Genomic DNA, 15947 nt, shown 5'->3' on the forward strand with positions numbered 1-15947 from the left:
TGTCGGGAGCTACGTGTGTCCCTGTCCCCGAGGTTTTGCCTGCAGCTTGGATGGCACCCACTGCCTGAGTGAACCGAGGGGCTGGAGGGGGAGAGAGCGGGTAGGAGTGAGACCACCTTGTTCAGCTCTATCTCTCTCTCTCTCTTTTTTTTTTTTTTTTTTTTGAGACAGAGTCTGGCTCTGTTACCCAGGCTGGAGTGCAGTGGCACAATCTCAGCTCACTGCAACCTCTGCCTCCCAGGTTCAAGAGATCCTCCTGCCTCAGCCTCCCAAGTAGCTGGGATTACAGGTGCCCGCCACCACGCCTGGCTAATTTTTGTATTTTTAGTAGAGATGGGGTTTCTCCATGTTGGCCAGGCTGGTCTTGAACTCCTGACCTCAGGTGATCCACCTCCCTTGGCCTCCCAAAGTGCTGGGACTACAGGCGTGAGCCACCGCACCCGGCCCCACCATTTTTGAGATGGGGAAACAGGCCCAGAAAGGGGACGTTTGCTTGAGTCCAGTCCACAAGTCCAGAACACACTCAACTCCCCAGATCCCCTGCCCGGGTGGCCGTCCCTTGGGCTGTGGCTCCCCCTGCAGGCCCACCCTTAAGCAACCCCCCGACACTTGGCCTGGCCAAGCGGGCACCCACCCCCCACCCTGCACGCTCAGGCCTCTCACTCCTTCTTTTGCTGTCTTGATAAGCTGAATGTCAGGCCCTAGAAGTTGCCTGTGGCCAATAGGGCTGGCCAGGAACATGAACGCTGGTGGTGGAGGATGGACAACGTCCTGCTTTGGGGAGACAGGAGTGGATGCTTGGAGGTTTTCCAGCGTCACCCTGGTCACCTCAGGTTAGGCCACTACCAGGCAGGGCTGAGAATATTGTGTTTGGAGTTCAGCTGGTACGCTGTGGCCAACTCCAGATTTTCTAGGTCTCCACCACTGGGGGCCGCCACAGCTGGCACTGGGGTAGCAGTGGACATATCCCCTGGACTGCGGGGCCCTCTGTCCACTGCTAAAGAGGAGACCCTGGATTTGACAAACCAGCCTCTGAACATAGGCTTTGGAATTAGTCCGGGACTCCCACCCAGGGCAGCTCACAGACCCTGTGGCCTTGGGCAAGTGACTTAATCGCTCTGTGCCTCAGTTTCCCCATCTGTAAAATGGTAGATGATAGCAGTACCTAGCTCAGTGAAGACTGGGGAAGATATCTTTTGGGGAGTAATTTGCAGAGGGCTGGTGCCTTACAGGATACTTAATACACATTCATGGACAGCAGGTGAGGTTGAGGCTGGGACCACTTAGCTCACGATGTGTACTTACAGCAATGACAGGATCATTTTTGATAAAATTCTTTTATTTTCTTGTTTTTAGACACAGTCTTGCTCTGTCCCCCAGGCTGGAGTGCAATGGCACGATCTCGGCTCACTGCAAACCTCCACTTCCTGGGTTCAAACGATTGTCTCAGCCTCCCCAGTAGCTGGGATTACAGGCACCCACCACCACGTCCGGCTAACTTTTGCATTTTTAGTAGAGATGGGGTTTCACCGTGTTGGCCAGGCTGGTCTCAAACTCCTGACCTCAGGTGATCCACCCGCCTCGGCCTCCCAAAGTGCTGGGATTACAGGCATGAGCCACCGTGCCTGAGCATTTTTGTTAAAATTCTTATATTTTGTCTCTCTTGCTTAAGGGGCTGTTGCCTGTTGGGCCCCCTGAGATTGGGAAATCGAGTTTCCCGTCCTCCTCCCACTTTTGCAGCTGTGTGACTTTGGAGGAGTCTGTTGACCTTTCCTCGTCTGGGCAGGCCCGGCCCCCTTTGAGGGGCTATGGTGAGACTGAGAACGAAAAACCCTGACTCCCACACACGTACCTGGGGGGTCCCCAGGTGCACGGGGTGGGGACCAGAGAGGTGGAAACATTTGCGTGTTTTCCCAGCTTGGGGCAGGTCAGGGGCGGCTCTCAGTGGCCCTCCCAGCGCCTGGGAGGAGTTTTTTAAACTGTGGGCTACCGGCCAAGCTCTGTGCATTTTTAAGCCTAAAAATATGCTCTTTAAGCCAGAGCCTGAGAAATCCGATCGCTGCATAAAGCCATTGACCTTGAGGGCGCAGTGGGAAGTGGAAGAGTGTTGGTGGTTCTCATACCTGGGGAGCCTGTCTGCCTCAGTCTCCCCGGGGGCTGTGGTCATCAATCCATCCCCTCAACTCCTTGGGACCCCTTTCTGAAATTCACATTAGGCTGCTGCGTAATGCCTGAAGCCAGCAAGCAAAGACACACAGCTGCAGATCTCGGTGTCCCTGCCTGGCATCCCACTGGGGCAGTCCTTCCCCGCCAATGGGTCTTCCTCAGTGTGGTTGGATGCCTGCAGCGATGGGGAGCTCACTACCTCTGTGTGATAACTTGGAAATCTTGGTGATAAGAGATGGCACTGAACGGGCGTTGGCCACATGTCAAACTTTTCTTTTTTTATTTTTATTTATTTATTTATTTTTGAGACCAAATCTTGCTCTGTCGCCCAGTCTGGAGTGCAGTGGCACGATCTCGGCTCACTACAGCCTCTGCCTCCCGGGTTGAAGTGATTCTCCTGCCTCAGCCTCCCACGTACAGGTGCGTGCCACAACACCCGGCTAATTTTTGTATTTTTAGTAGACATGGGGTTTCGGGGCCAGCCTGTTCTTGAACTCCTGACCTTGTGATCCACCCGCCTCGGCCTCCCAAAGTGCCGAGATTACAGGCGTGAGCCACTGTGCCCAGCCCTTTATATTTTTTGAAACAGAGTCTTGCTCTGTTGCCCAGGCCAGAGAGCAGTGGCAAGATCTCAGCTCACTGCAACCTCCGTCTCCTGGGTTCAATCAATTCATGATTCTCCTGCCTCAGCCTCCCAAGTAGCTGGGATTACAAGTGCCTGCCACCACACTTGGCTAATTTTTGTATTTTTAGTAGACACGAGGTTTCGCCATGTTGGTTAGGCTGGTCTTGCACTCCTGACCCCAAGTGATCCGCCCACCCCGGCCTCCCAAAGTTCTGGGATTCCAGGCATGAGCTACTGCATCTGGACTATGTCAGATTTTTCATCCAGGTAATACTTTCCCCAGGTGAGGTGGATGCTCTAAGTGTCCCCATTTTATGGAGGGGAAACTGAGGCACAGAGCAGCAAACAGACCCGTCCTACAGGCAGTGCTGCTACAGCTGGAATTTGGATCCAGTTCTGGTCACTGATGTCCCGTGCTCATGGGCTCACCCTCTGATCTTTTACAGACCACCGGGCTGGCACCTGCTTCTCAGTGCTTTTCGGGGGCCGCTGTGCCGGAGACCTCACCGGCCACCACACTCGCAGGCAGTGCTGCTGCGACAAGGGCAGGTGCTGGGCGGCTGGCCTGACCCCTGAGCTGTGTCCTCCTCGGGGCTCCAGTGAGTAAGAGCTGCAGCCTACAGGGCTGCAGGGGAGGAGGGGACAGGGGAGGACCAAGGGCCTGGCCTCAACCCAGCTTCCTTGCAGATGAGTTCCAGCAACTGTGCGCACAGGGGCTGCTCCTGCTACCCGGCCACCCTGGCCTCTTCCCTGGCCTCCTGGGCTTTGGATCCAATGGCATGGGCGCCCGTCTTGGGCCGGCACAACTCAACCCCCATGGCTCCGATGGGCGTGGGGTCCCCAGCCTGGGCCCTGGCAACTCTAATATTGGTGAGACTTGGGGCTTGGGAGGAACATTCCAAGACTTGAAGGATGGTCCTGGATCTGGGGAGAGAGCTCTGAACAGGGGAGGGTGTCCAGGCCTCAGAGAGAGGGTTAGGGCTTTGGAGGGGGAACTCCTGGCCTTGCTAGTAGGGATGACAGTGCGGGTAGTGAATGGGGATGGAGGTAACTGGAGAATCTGGTCCTCAGAGTCAGAGTTTGGGCTGGACATGGCGGCTCATGCCTGTAATCCCAGTCCTTTGGGAGGCCGAGGTGGAGGGATTGCTTGAGGCCAGGAGTTTGAGACCAGCCTGGGCAACATAGCAAGACCCTGTCTCTACAGCAAATTTCAAATTAGCGAGGTGTGGTGATGCCACCAGTAGTCCCTGCCACTTAGGAGGGTGAGGCAGGAGGATCGCTGGAGCCCAGGAATTGGAGGCTTCAGTGAGCTGTGATTGTGCCACTGCACTCCAACCTGGGGGACAGAGTGAGACCCTTTCTCTAAAAAAAATAAATAAATAAGTCAGGGTTTGGGCTTTGGGTGGGAAGTTCTGGTCTGGTGTGGGGGTCTGAGATGAAGGATTTAGGCCTGGGTTGGGGTCTTGCCCCATAGTGAGGATTTGGGCCCAGAGTGGGAGTCCGGGCATCTCTGGGCCCAGGTTAGAGGGATCTAGGCTCCAGATTGAAGGAATCTAAGGCCCCAGGTTGGAGGGATCTAGGCCCCAGGTTGGAGGGATCTAGGCCCCAGGTTGGAGGGATCTAGACCCCAGGTTGGAGGGAGCTAGGCTTCAGGTTGGAGGGATCTAGACCCCAGGGTGGAGGGATCTAGGCTCCAGGTTGGAGGGATCTAGACCCCAGGTTGGAGGGATCTAAGCCCCAGGTTGGAGGGATCTAGACCCCAGGTTGGAGGGATCTAGACCCCAGGTTGGAGGGATCTAGACCCTAGGTTGGAGGGATCTAAGCCCCAGGTTGGAGGGATCTAGACCCCAGGTTGGAGGGATCTAGGCCCCAGGTTGACGGGATCCAGGCCCCAGGTTGGAGGGATCTAGGTCCCAGGTTGGAGTTCTGAATCTAAGGCAGGACTGTCCGGGTGAGAGAGGGCAGAATCTGAGCTGGGGCAGGGTGCCAACCTTAGAGGAGGGGGTATCTGGGCCCAGAGAGGTGAAGCCCAGGCTCCAGACTGGGGCAGGGGCCAGCCACTGCTCAGATGCCTCTGCCGGCCCCACCCGTAGGCACTGCTACCCTGAACCAGACCATTGACATCTGCCGACACTTCACCAACCTGTGTCTGAATGGTCGCTGCCTGCCCACGCCTTCCAGCTACCGCTGCGAGTGTAACGTGGGCTACACCCAGGACGTGCGTGGCGAGTGCATTGGTGAGCCACGGCCAGGTGGGGAGGGTGGGTTCTCACTGCCCTGCTGGTGCGGGGGCTCAGGGTCCTCTCCTCTCAGATGTAGATGAATGCACCAGTAGCCCCTGCCACCACGGTGACTGCGTCAACATCCCTGGCACCTACAACTGCCGGTGCTACCCGGGTTTCCAGGCCACGCCCACCAAGCAGGCATGCGTGGGTATGGCTGTCCATCCGAGAGTGGGGGTGATGGTGGGGGTTCTGGCCCAGGCTTGGAGGGTGGGGGGCGCCTCTTGACTGCCCACCTGCCTTCCCCACAGATGTGGATGAGTGCATTGTCAGTGGCGGCCTTTGTCACCTGGGCCGCTGTGTCAACACAGAGGGCAGCTTCCAGTGTGTCTGCAATGCAGGCTTCGAGCTCAGTCCCGATGGCAAGAATTGTGTGGGTGAGTTGGGGGTGGGCGGGTGGGCAGGGGCTTCTTGGCCCCACTAGCTGCCTTTTACAGCCCCCTCAAATCTTCACTCTGCCCCCAAACCCACCTCCCTCCCTACGATGTCTCTTCTGCTCACCTCTGAACCCAGCAACCCACCTTAGACCCTTCTTATCCCCCGACCACTCTGACTCTCCCCTTCGTTTCCTCCTTCCTGAATTTATTCCATGAATCACAAAAAAGGACCTTTTGGGGCCAGCCTTGGGAGCTCATGCCTGTAATCCCAGCACTTTGCAAGGCTGAGGCAGGGGAATCTGTTGAGCTGAAAAGATTGAGGCTGCAGTGAGCTGTGCTCGTGCCCCTGCACTCCAGCCTGGCTGATAGAGCGAGACTCCATCTCCTAAAAAGAAAAAAAAAAAAAAGAAGGCCAGGTGTAGTGGATCACACTTGTAATCCCAGCACTTTGGGAAGCCGAGGTGGGTGGATCACCTGAAGTCAGAAGTTCGAGACCAGCCTGACCAACATAGTGGAAACCCTGTCTCTACTAAATACAAAAAATTAACCGGGCATGGTGGCAGACACCTGTAACCCCAGCTGCTCGGGAGGCCGAGGCAGCAGAATCACTTGAACCCGGGAGGCAGGGGTTGCAGTGAGCTGAGATCGCACCACTGCACTCCAGCCTGGGCAACAGGAGTGAAACTGTCAAAAAAATAAAAAACAAAAAGAAAGGGTCTTTTGGGCAAGACCACACGGCAACCGCCTGACCCTGGCCTGAAGCAGGGTCCCTCCCCATCCTAGGATGGCTCGGAAGAGCCTGGCGGATGAGGGGGCCGGGGGGGGGTGGAGTGGGGGTGGGGTGGGGGCGTGGGTGGTGTGGGGGTTGAGATCAGCACCTTGTAGAGCGCCCCCATCAGCTTTCTCTGGAATATGGTGGGTTATGGCTTGTGGAAGCCAAGGGGGACTTGGCTGCCACAAGCCATAACCCAAGGGAACCCCTTGACTCTGTCACCTTATCTCAGGAGGTCTGCCTTCAAGTCTTCCCTCGGGTGGAAGGATCTTGTGCTTTCTGCATTCCTTCATTTAAAAAGACATTTTTGGCATTTATTGATATATAATTCATATACCATAAAATTAGCCATTTGAAGTATACTAGTCAACAGTTTTTAGTATATGCACAGAGGTGGACAAGCATCACTACAACCCAACTGGAAAATACCTTTATTGCCTCAAAAACAAACCTGGTATTCATTAACAGTCACTCTATAATTCTCTGTCTTCACCTGCAGCCCTGGGTGCTAGGTAAATCGGTTTTCTGACTCAATGAAGTTGCCAGTTCTGGACAAAAGGGAATCATGGTTTTCTGTGATTGGTTTCTTTTGCTGAATATGATGTTTTCAAGATTCATCCATATGGCAGCGTGTATTGCTGCTTCTTTTTTTTTTTTCCTTTTTTTTGAGACGGAGTCTTGCTCTGTTGCCCAGGCTGGAGTGCAGTGGCATGATCTCGGCTCACTGCAAGCTCCGCCTCCCAGGTTCACGCCATTCTCCTGAGTCAGCCTCCTGAGTAGCTGGGACTACAGGCGCCTGCCACCACGCCCGGCTAATTTTTTTGTATTTTTAGTAGAGATGGGGTTTCACTGTGTTAGCCAAGATGGTCTCCATCTCCTGACCTCATGATCCGCCCACCTTGGCCTCCCAAAGTGCTGGGATTACAGGTGTGAGCCACCACGCCTGGCCTTTTTTTTTTTTTTTTTGAAATGGCGTCTCGCTGTGTCACCAGGCTGGAGTGCAGTGGTGCAATCTCAGCTCACTGCAACCTCCGCCTCCCGGGTTCAAGTGATTGTGATTCCCCTGCCTCCTGAGTGACTGGGACTACAGGCCCCCACCACTACACCCGGCTAATTTTTTGTATTTTAATAGAGACAGGATTTCACCACGTTGGCCAGGATGGTCTTGATCTCCTGACCTCGTGATCTGCTTGCCTCGGCCTCCCAAGGTGCTGGGATTACAGGCGTGAACCATCATGCCAGGCCTCTTTTTTTTTTTTTTTTAATTAAATAAATTTTGAGCCAGGCACAGTGGCTCATGCTTCTAATCCCAACACTTTGGGAGGCTGAGGTGGGAGGATCACTCGAGGTCAGGTGTTTGAGACCAGCCTGGCCAACATGGTGAAACCCTGTCACTACCAATAATACAAAAATTAGCTGAGTGTGATGGCACATGCCTGTAATCCCAGCTACTCAGGAGGCTGAGGCAGGAGAATCGCTTGAACCCAGGAGATGGAGGCTACAATGAGCCAAGATCACACTGCTGCACTCCAGTGTGGGTGACAGAGCGAGACTCAGTCTCAAAAAAACAAATTTTTTTTTTAATGCCAAGCTTGATGGCTCACACCTGTAATCCCAGGACTTGGGAAGGCAGGAGGGTCGCTTGAGGCCAGGAGTTCAAGACCAGCCTGGGCAACATAGCAAGACCCTGTCTCTACAGAAGACCCAAAAATTAGCCTGGCATGGTGGTGTGTGCCTGTAGTCCCAGCTACTCGGGAGATTGAGGCAGGAGGATCACTTGAGCCCAGGAGTTTGGGGCTGCAGTGAGCTGTGATTGCATCACTGCACTCTAGCCTGGGTGACAGAGCTAGCCCTTGTTTAAAAAAAAAAAAAATTTATATATATATATATACACACACACACACACACACACACACACACACACACATATATAATATTTATCCATTTATTTACTTATTTTGAGTCTCCCTCTATCTCCCAGGCTGGAGTGCAGTGGCGCCATCTTGGCTCACTGCAACCTCCGCTGCCCAGGTTCGAGCGATTCTCTTTCCTCAGCCTCCTGAGCAGGTGGGATTACAGCTGTGTGCCACTGTGCCCAGCTAACGTTTATATTTTTAGTAGAGATGGGGTTTCACAATGTTGACCAGGCTGGTGGTCGAACGCCTGACCTCCGGTGATCTGACCACCTCAGCCTCCCAGAGTGCTGGGATTACAGGTGTGAGCCGCCACGCCCGGCCATCTATTTATTTTTTTATGGTTAGGTCTCACCCAGTTGCCTAGGCTGGACTTTAACTCACATCCTAACAGACAGACTAATACACAAGCAAACACAGCCACAGACAACCATAGCTTTTTGCCTCCCACACCCCAGAGAGGGGTTCTGGGGGGCTCAAGCAATCCCCCCGCCTCAGCCACTTGAGTAGCTGGGACTACAGGCATGAGCCAGCATTCCTGGCTTCTTCATTCTTTTTCATGGCTGAATAATGTTCCGTTACATGAATAGACCACGGTGTGTTGATCCGTTCATCAGTAGGACACTGGTTTGTTTTCACTTTTTGCTGTTAGGAATAATACGAATAATACTTCTGTGAATGCTCATGTGTAAATTTTTGCGGTGGCATTTCATGCATTTATTTTTTTTTTATGTATGTTCAGTCGTTTATTATTTAAAACTGACATTTTGGAAAACAACTCATTTCTGCGCCTGCCACCTTCCGTTAAATTAGACCATGTTCTTACTAACCTTATTTCTCTTTCCTTTTTGTAAAATTGAAGTAAGATTCACACAACCTAAATTTAATCATTTAAAAGTGAACAAGAGGTTAGGCGCAGTGGCTCATGCCTGTAATCCCAGCCCTTTGGGAGGCTGAGGTGGGCGTATCACGAGGTGAGGAGTTCAAGACCAGCCTGGCCAACATGGTGAAACCCCATCTCTACTAAAAATACAAAAACAATTAGCCGGGCATGGTGGTACATGCCTGTAATGTCAGCTACTCGGGAGGCTGAAGCAGAATTGCTTGAACCCGTGAGGCAGAGGTTACAGTGAGCCGAGATCACGCCACTGTGCTCCAGCCTGCGTGATAGAGTGAGACTGTCTCAAAAAATAATAATAATAATAATAGTCTTTTTAAAAATATTTAAACATTTTAAAATGAACAATTCACTGAAATTTAATAAATTTCCAATGTTATGCAACCCCCACCACCTTTATTCAGCTTTGAGCAAATATTTATGCAGCACCTACTGTATGCAGCCTGAGCAAGACAGGGGTCGTGCCCCAGGGAACTTACATCCCAGGGGACAGACTAATATACAAGCACACACAGTCACAGACAACCACAGCTTGTTTGCCTCCCACATCCCAGGGAGGGATCCTGGGGGGCTCAGCCCTGGAGTTTGGAGGAGGGAGAGAGAGGGTCCCAGTGTGGGCCGGGCACCCAGCCCCCTGCCTGGACCCAGCCTCTCCTGCTGTCCCCAGACCACAACGAGTGTGCCACCAGCACCATGTGCGTCAACGGCGTGTGTCTCAACGAGGATGGCAGCTTCTCCTGCCTCTGCAAACCTGGCTTCCTGCTGGCGCCTGGCGGCCGCTACTGCATGGGTAAGCCTGGAGCAAGACTGGCCAGCGGAGGGGAGAAGGGAGATGGGGAAGCAGAGGGAGGGGGAGGAAGAGGAGAGGGACCGGACAGGGACAGGATGAGCATGAGAGAAGGAGAAGAGAAGGGGTAGGGAGAGAAAGAGGAGGAGGGAAAAGGGAAGAAGCGAAGAACAAGAAAAGGAAGAAAGGAAGAGGCATGTGCTGCGGCTCATGCCTGTAATCCCAGCACTTTGGGAGGCCGAGGCAGATGGATCTCTTGAGGTCAGGAGTTTGAGACCAGCCTGCCCAACATGGTGAAACTCCGTCTCTACTAAAAATACAAGAAATTAGCCGGGCATGGTCATAGGCACCTGTAATCCCAGCTACTTGGGAGGCTGAGGCAGGAGAATTGCTTGATCCTGGGAGGTGGAGGTTGCAGTGAGCAGAGATTGTGCCATTGCACTCCAACCTGGGTGACAAGAGTGAGACTCTGTCTCAAAAGACAAAAAAAAAAAAAAAAGAGATGGGTTATAAGGTGGGGAGGGGCCAGGTTCGTCTGTGATTTCAGCACTTTAGGAGGCTGAGATTAGAGGATCACTTGAGGCCAGGAGTTTGAGACCAGCCTGGGCAACATAGTCAAACCCCATCTCTACCTAAAAAAAAAAAAAAAAAAAAAAATTAGCTGGGCATGGTAGCATGCACCTTTAATCCCAGTACTTTGGAAGGCTGAGGCAGAAGGGTCACTTGAGCTCAGGAGTTTGATTGAGACCAGCCTGGGCAACATGATGAGACTCCATCTCTATAGAAAAATTTTAAAAATTAGCCGAACGTGGAGATGCACCCCTGTAGTCCCTGCTACTCAGGACGCTGAGGCAGCAGGATTGCTTGAGCCCAGGAGACAGAGGCTGCAGTGAGCTACGATCATGCCACTGCGCTCCAGTCTGGGAGTCAGACCCTGCCTTTAAAAAATTTGTTTAGGCCAGGCATGGTGGCTCACACCTGTAATCCCAGTCCTTTGGGAGGCTGAGGTGGGCAGATCACAAGGTCAGGAGATCGAGACCATCCTGGATAACACGGTGAAACCCCATCTTTACTAAAAAAAAAAATACAAAAATTTGCCGGGCGTGGTGGCGGGCGCCTGTAGTCCCAGCTACTCTGGAGGCTGAGGCAGGAGAATGACGTGAACCTGGGAGGCGGAGCTTGCAGTGAGCCGAGATCGCGCCACTGCGCTCCAGCCCTGGCGACAGAGTGAGACTCCATCTCAAAAAAAAAAAAAAAAAAAGGAAAATGTGTTTAAAGGTACAGAGAAAGAAAGAAAGATGGGGAGAAATGGGGGAGGAGAAGAGGAAGGAGACAAGAGGAGGAGAGAACAGAGACACAGACAACTGGAAACTGGAAAGACAAGAAACTGGAAAAGAAATAAACAGAAGGGCTGGGAAGATGGAAAGGGTAGGAGATGGGGAGGGGAGAGAGAAAGGGAGCAAGAAGCAAAGAAGAGCTGGGCACGGTCACTCACGCCTGTAATCCCAGCACTTTGGGAGGCCGAGGCGGGTGGATCACGAGGTCAGATCGAGACCATCCCGGCTAACACGGTGAAACCCCGTCTCTACTAAATATACAAAAAATTAGCTGGACATGGTGGTGGGTGTCTGTTGTCCCAGCTACTCAGGAGGCTGAGGCAGGAGAATAGTGTGAACCTGGGAAGTGGAGCTTGCAATGAGCTGAGATTGTGCCTCTGCACTCCAGCCTGGGTGACAGAGCGAGACTCCATCCAAAAACAAAGAAGCAGAGAAGAAGAGCTGGGAAAATGGAAATGGTGGGAGATGGGGAGGGGAGAGAGGAAGGGAGCAGGCTGGAACCCATCCCCTTGCCCCCACGGCTTCTGCAGACATTGACGAGTGCCAGACGCCCGGCATCTGCGTGAACGGCCACTGCATCAACACCGAGGGCTCCTTCCGCTGCCTTTGCCTGGGGGGGCTGGCAGTGGGCACAGATGGCCGCCTGTGCATGGACACCCATGTGCGAAGCACCTGCTACGGGGCCATCGAGAAGGGCTCCTGTGCCCGCCCCTTCCCTGGCACCATCACCAAGTCTGAGTGTTGCTGTGCCAACCCAGACCATGGTTTTGGGGAGCCCTGCCAGCTTTGTCCTGCCAAGAACTCCGGTGAGCATCTGGCTGCCTGATCCCCATGGCCTCCTTGGTCTGAGCGCCTCCACTGGTCCTCGCTTGTGGTGGGGGTTGTAGCTCCCATGGAGTGGAGGCTCTTCTGACAAAGAGGCTGAAGGGAGCTGCTTTCTCTCTGGGGTGTGGAGTTGCGTCTTAGTCCCAAACTCTTGCCCAAGACCAGGGGACCTCATCCTTGCCTGTGGCTGAATCCAAGCCATGGCTAAGCTCCCTGACCCATCTCACTCTGTCCCTTTTTCCCCAGCCGAGTTCCAGGCACTGTGCAGCAGTGGGCTTGGCATTACCACGGATGGTCGAGGTAAGTGGAGCCCAGCCCCTCCAAACAGCAGCCAGCCTGCCCCTGCCAGATGTGGGGAGAGCTGTGGTCAGGGGCCGTTCGGTTTGCCTGGGGTTCCCGTAACAGTGCCCCAGACCGGATGGCTTGGATAACATAAGTTGTTTCTCACACTTCTGGAGGCCAGAGGTCAGAGATCAAGGTGCGGGCAGGGCTGGTTCCCTTGGAGGCTTTGAGGGAGAATCTGTCCCAGCTTCTGGTGGTGGCCACCAATCTTTGACGTTTCTTGGCTCACAGAGGCGCTGCCCCATATTTGCCTCCATCTTCACATGGTGTTCTCCCTGTATGTGTATCTGTGTCCAAGATTACCCCCACCCTTTTTCAGAGATGGGATCTCACTCTATTGCCCAGGCTCAAGTGATGTGGTGCAATCATGGCTCACTGCAACCTCGACCTCTTGGGCTCAAGCGATACCACCTGAGTAGCTGGGACTGCAGGCACTCACTACCATGACCTGCTAATTTGTTTTTCCTTCCTTCCTTCCTTCCTTCCTTCCTTCCTTCCTTCCTTCCTTCCTTCCTTCCTTCCTTCCTTCCTTCTTTCCTTCCTCCCTGCCTCCCTCCCTCCCTCCTTTCCTCCTTTCCTGCTTTCCTCCTTCCTTCCTCTTTCTTTCTTTCTCTCTCTCTCTCTCTTTCTTTCTTTCTTTCTCTCTCTCTCTCTCTTTCTTTCTTTTCTTTTCTTTTCATTTTGCTCTGTTACCCAGGCTACAGTGCAGTGGTGTGATCTTGGCTCACTGCAACCTCTGCCTCCTGGGTTCAAGCGATTCTTCTACCTCAGCCTCCCAAATAGCTGCGATTACAGGCATGCATCACCACACCTGGCTAATTTTTTTTTTTTTTAAGTAGAGACGAGGTTTTGCCATGTTGCCCAGGCTGGTCTCAAACTTCCGGCCTCAAGTGATCCACCCACCTCAGCCTCCCAAAGTGCTGTGATTACAAACATGAGCCGCCATGCCCAGCCAATTTTTTAAAAATTTACTTTTTGGCCAGGTGTGGTGGCTCACGTCTGTAAAGCCAGCACTTTGGGAGGCTGAGGCGGGTGGATCACTTGAAGTCGGTAGTTCCAGACCAGCCTGGCCAACATGGTGAAACCCCATCTCTACTAAAAATAGAAAAATTAGCCAGGCGCGGTGGCTGTAATCCCAGCTACTTGGGGGGCCGAGTCACGAGAATTACTTGAACCCGGGAGGCAGAGGTTGCAGTGAGACGAGATCGCACCACTGCACTCCAGCCTGTGCGACAGAGTGAGACCCTGTCTCAAAAAAAATTTACTTTTTATACAGATGGGGTCTTGCTGTGTTGCCCAGGCTGGTCTCAAACTCCTGGGCTCAAGCAATCCTCCCACCTCAGCCTCCCAAAGTGGTGGGATTACAGGTGACAGCCACTGTATCTGGCCTATAATTGCTTTTATTTTTATGACAGTGCCACTGTATGGATGTCTGCTCCACTATCTCCAAACTGGAGATAATTTGGCCCCTGCCCTGCCGAGGTCATTTGACAATGTCTGGAGTAATACTGGGGCGGGTTGGGTGCTACTGACATCTCATGGGTGGAGGCCATGGAAGCTGCTCGACATCCTAAAATGCACGGGATGGCCCCTCGCAGCAAAAAATGATCTGGCCCCAAATGTTAGCAGTGCTCAGGCTGAGAAACCCTGGTTTAGAGAAAAATGAGGCCGGGTCTGGGCTGGAGCTCTTGCCTTGGGGAATCTGACTTCTAGAGACCCCTGGGGGCACCAGGACACACCCTCCTTCTGCTGCTGACACCCCTCCTCCTGTCACAGACATCAACGAGTGTGCTCTGGACCCTGAGGTTTGTGCCAATGGCGTGTGTGAGAACCTTCGGGGCAGCTACCGCTGCATCTGCAACCTGGGTTATGAGGCCGGTGCCTCAGGCAAGGAGTGCACAGGTAAGCATGCCACCTGGCGGGTGGATGCATGGGTACCCTCCTCCACTGCAGACCCCTCACCCCTCTCTCCCACCCCCACCCCACAGACGTGGATGAGTGTGCCCTCAACAGCCTCCTGTGTGACAACGGGTGGTGCCAGAATAGCCCCGGCAGCTACAGCTGCTCCTGCCCCCCCGGCTTCCACTTCTGGCAGGACACGGAGATCTGCAAAGGTACAGGGTCCCGGGCTCACGTGGGTTTGCGTACACACACACATACACATGCCCTGACATACTCTGTGTGTAGCGTGTGCACACAGAGGCATGCACACACTCAAAGATGCTTACATGTTACCTCTATTCACACACACATGCATGCTATATGTAGTGTGCACACACACATATATGCACACGCTCAGATACCCACACATGTTGCATGAGGTGTGTACACAAGACACATATGCACACGCTCAGAAACATCCTGCACACAGCCACACTCAGACATGCACGTTGCATGTGTCATGCATGCATAAACCCAGACACACTGCACATGCTGTGTACATGCAGACAAATACATTCAGACATGCTGTATGCATGTGTACACAGAATGCATACTCAAAGACACTTGCATATGTACCTACATTCACGCACACGCACTCAAAGACACGCATATTCTCACATTTACATACACACTTATTCTTTTTTTTTTTCTGAGACAGAGTCTTGCTCTGTCACCCAGGCTGGAGTGCAGTGGCGCGATCTCGGGTCACTGCAACCTCCGCCTCCCAGTTCAAGCGATTCTCCCGCCTCAGCCTCCTGAGTAGCTGGGATTACAGGTGCCCACCACCACGCCCAGATAATTTTTGTATTTTTAGTAGAGACAGGGTTTCACCATGTTCGCCAGGCTGGTCTCGAACTCCTGACCTCAAGTGATCCACCTGCCTCAGCCTCCCAAAGTGCTGGGATTATAGGCGCGAGCCACCATGCCTGGCCCATACACTCATTCTCACACTTCCCACACTTGTGGTCCCAGTCACACACAATTGTACACACTCAGGGGCACACATTTATACACACAGCCCAGAAGTCCTACTCGAACTATGGAGTTTGGAGAGCTTCCAGGTGGATGGACACATCTGTGTGCTGGCAAGGTGGCATGCCCAGAGCAGGCACGGAAATTTCACGTCTCCTCCCAGATACCCCGCACCATGCATCTCTGCCATCTGGCTGTTCATCATTTGCAATATCCTTAATATCCTTTTTTTTTAAATTTTGTCTTCTTGAGACAGAGTCTCGCTCTGTCGCCCAGGCTGGAGTGCAATGGCACGATCTCGGCTCACTGCAACCTCTACCTCCTGCGTTCAAGCAGTTCTCCCGTGGTTCAAGAGATTATCCTGCCTCAGACTCCCAAGTAACTGGGACTGCAGGCGTGCACCACCACACCCGGCTAATTTGTATTTTTTTTTTTTTTTTTTGAGACGGAGTCTCGCTCTGTCACCCAGATGAGTGCAGTGGCCAGATCTCAGCTCACTGCAAGCTCTACCTTCCGGGTTTATGCCATTCTCCTGCCTCAGCCTCCCGAGTAGCTGGGACTACAGGCACCCGCCACCTCGCCCAGCTAGTTTTTTGCATTTTTTAGTAGAGACGGGGTTTCACTGTGTTAGCCAGGATGGTCTCGATCTCCTGACCTCGTGATCCGCCCATCTCGGGCTCCCAAAGTGCTGGGATTACCGGCTTGAGCCA

General features: G+C 53.2%; 1 protein-coding gene across 1 annotated transcript in view; it reads left to right on the forward strand.

The window, feature by feature from the left end:
* FBN3 (fibrillin 3) overlaps positions 1-15947 on the forward strand; it is an 87743-nt gene that overhangs the window by 6218 nt on the left and 65578 nt on the right. Inside the window, exons 8-17 of the mRNA XM_073017018.1 lie at positions 3238-3390; positions 3479-3661; positions 4885-5028; positions 5105-5224; positions 5325-5450; positions 9701-9823; positions 11688-11963; positions 12229-12282; positions 14101-14226; positions 14313-14438. Of these exons, the coding sequence (XP_072873119.1) occupies positions 3238-3390; positions 3479-3661; positions 4885-5028; positions 5105-5224; positions 5325-5450; positions 9701-9823; positions 11688-11963; positions 12229-12282; positions 14101-14226; positions 14313-14438 (1431 nt within the window). The remainder of the gene's footprint in view (positions 1-3237; positions 3391-3478; positions 3662-4884; positions 5029-5104; positions 5225-5324; positions 5451-9700; positions 9824-11687; positions 11964-12228; positions 12283-14100; positions 14227-14312; positions 14439-15947) is intronic.

This window comes from Chlorocebus sabaeus, chromosome 6, assembly GCF_047675955.1.
Source record: "Chlorocebus sabaeus isolate Y175 chromosome 6, mChlSab1.0.hap1, whole genome shotgun sequence".
In the NCBI taxonomy this organism is placed as follows: domain Eukaryota; kingdom Metazoa; phylum Chordata; class Mammalia; order Primates; family Cercopithecidae; genus Chlorocebus; species Chlorocebus sabaeus.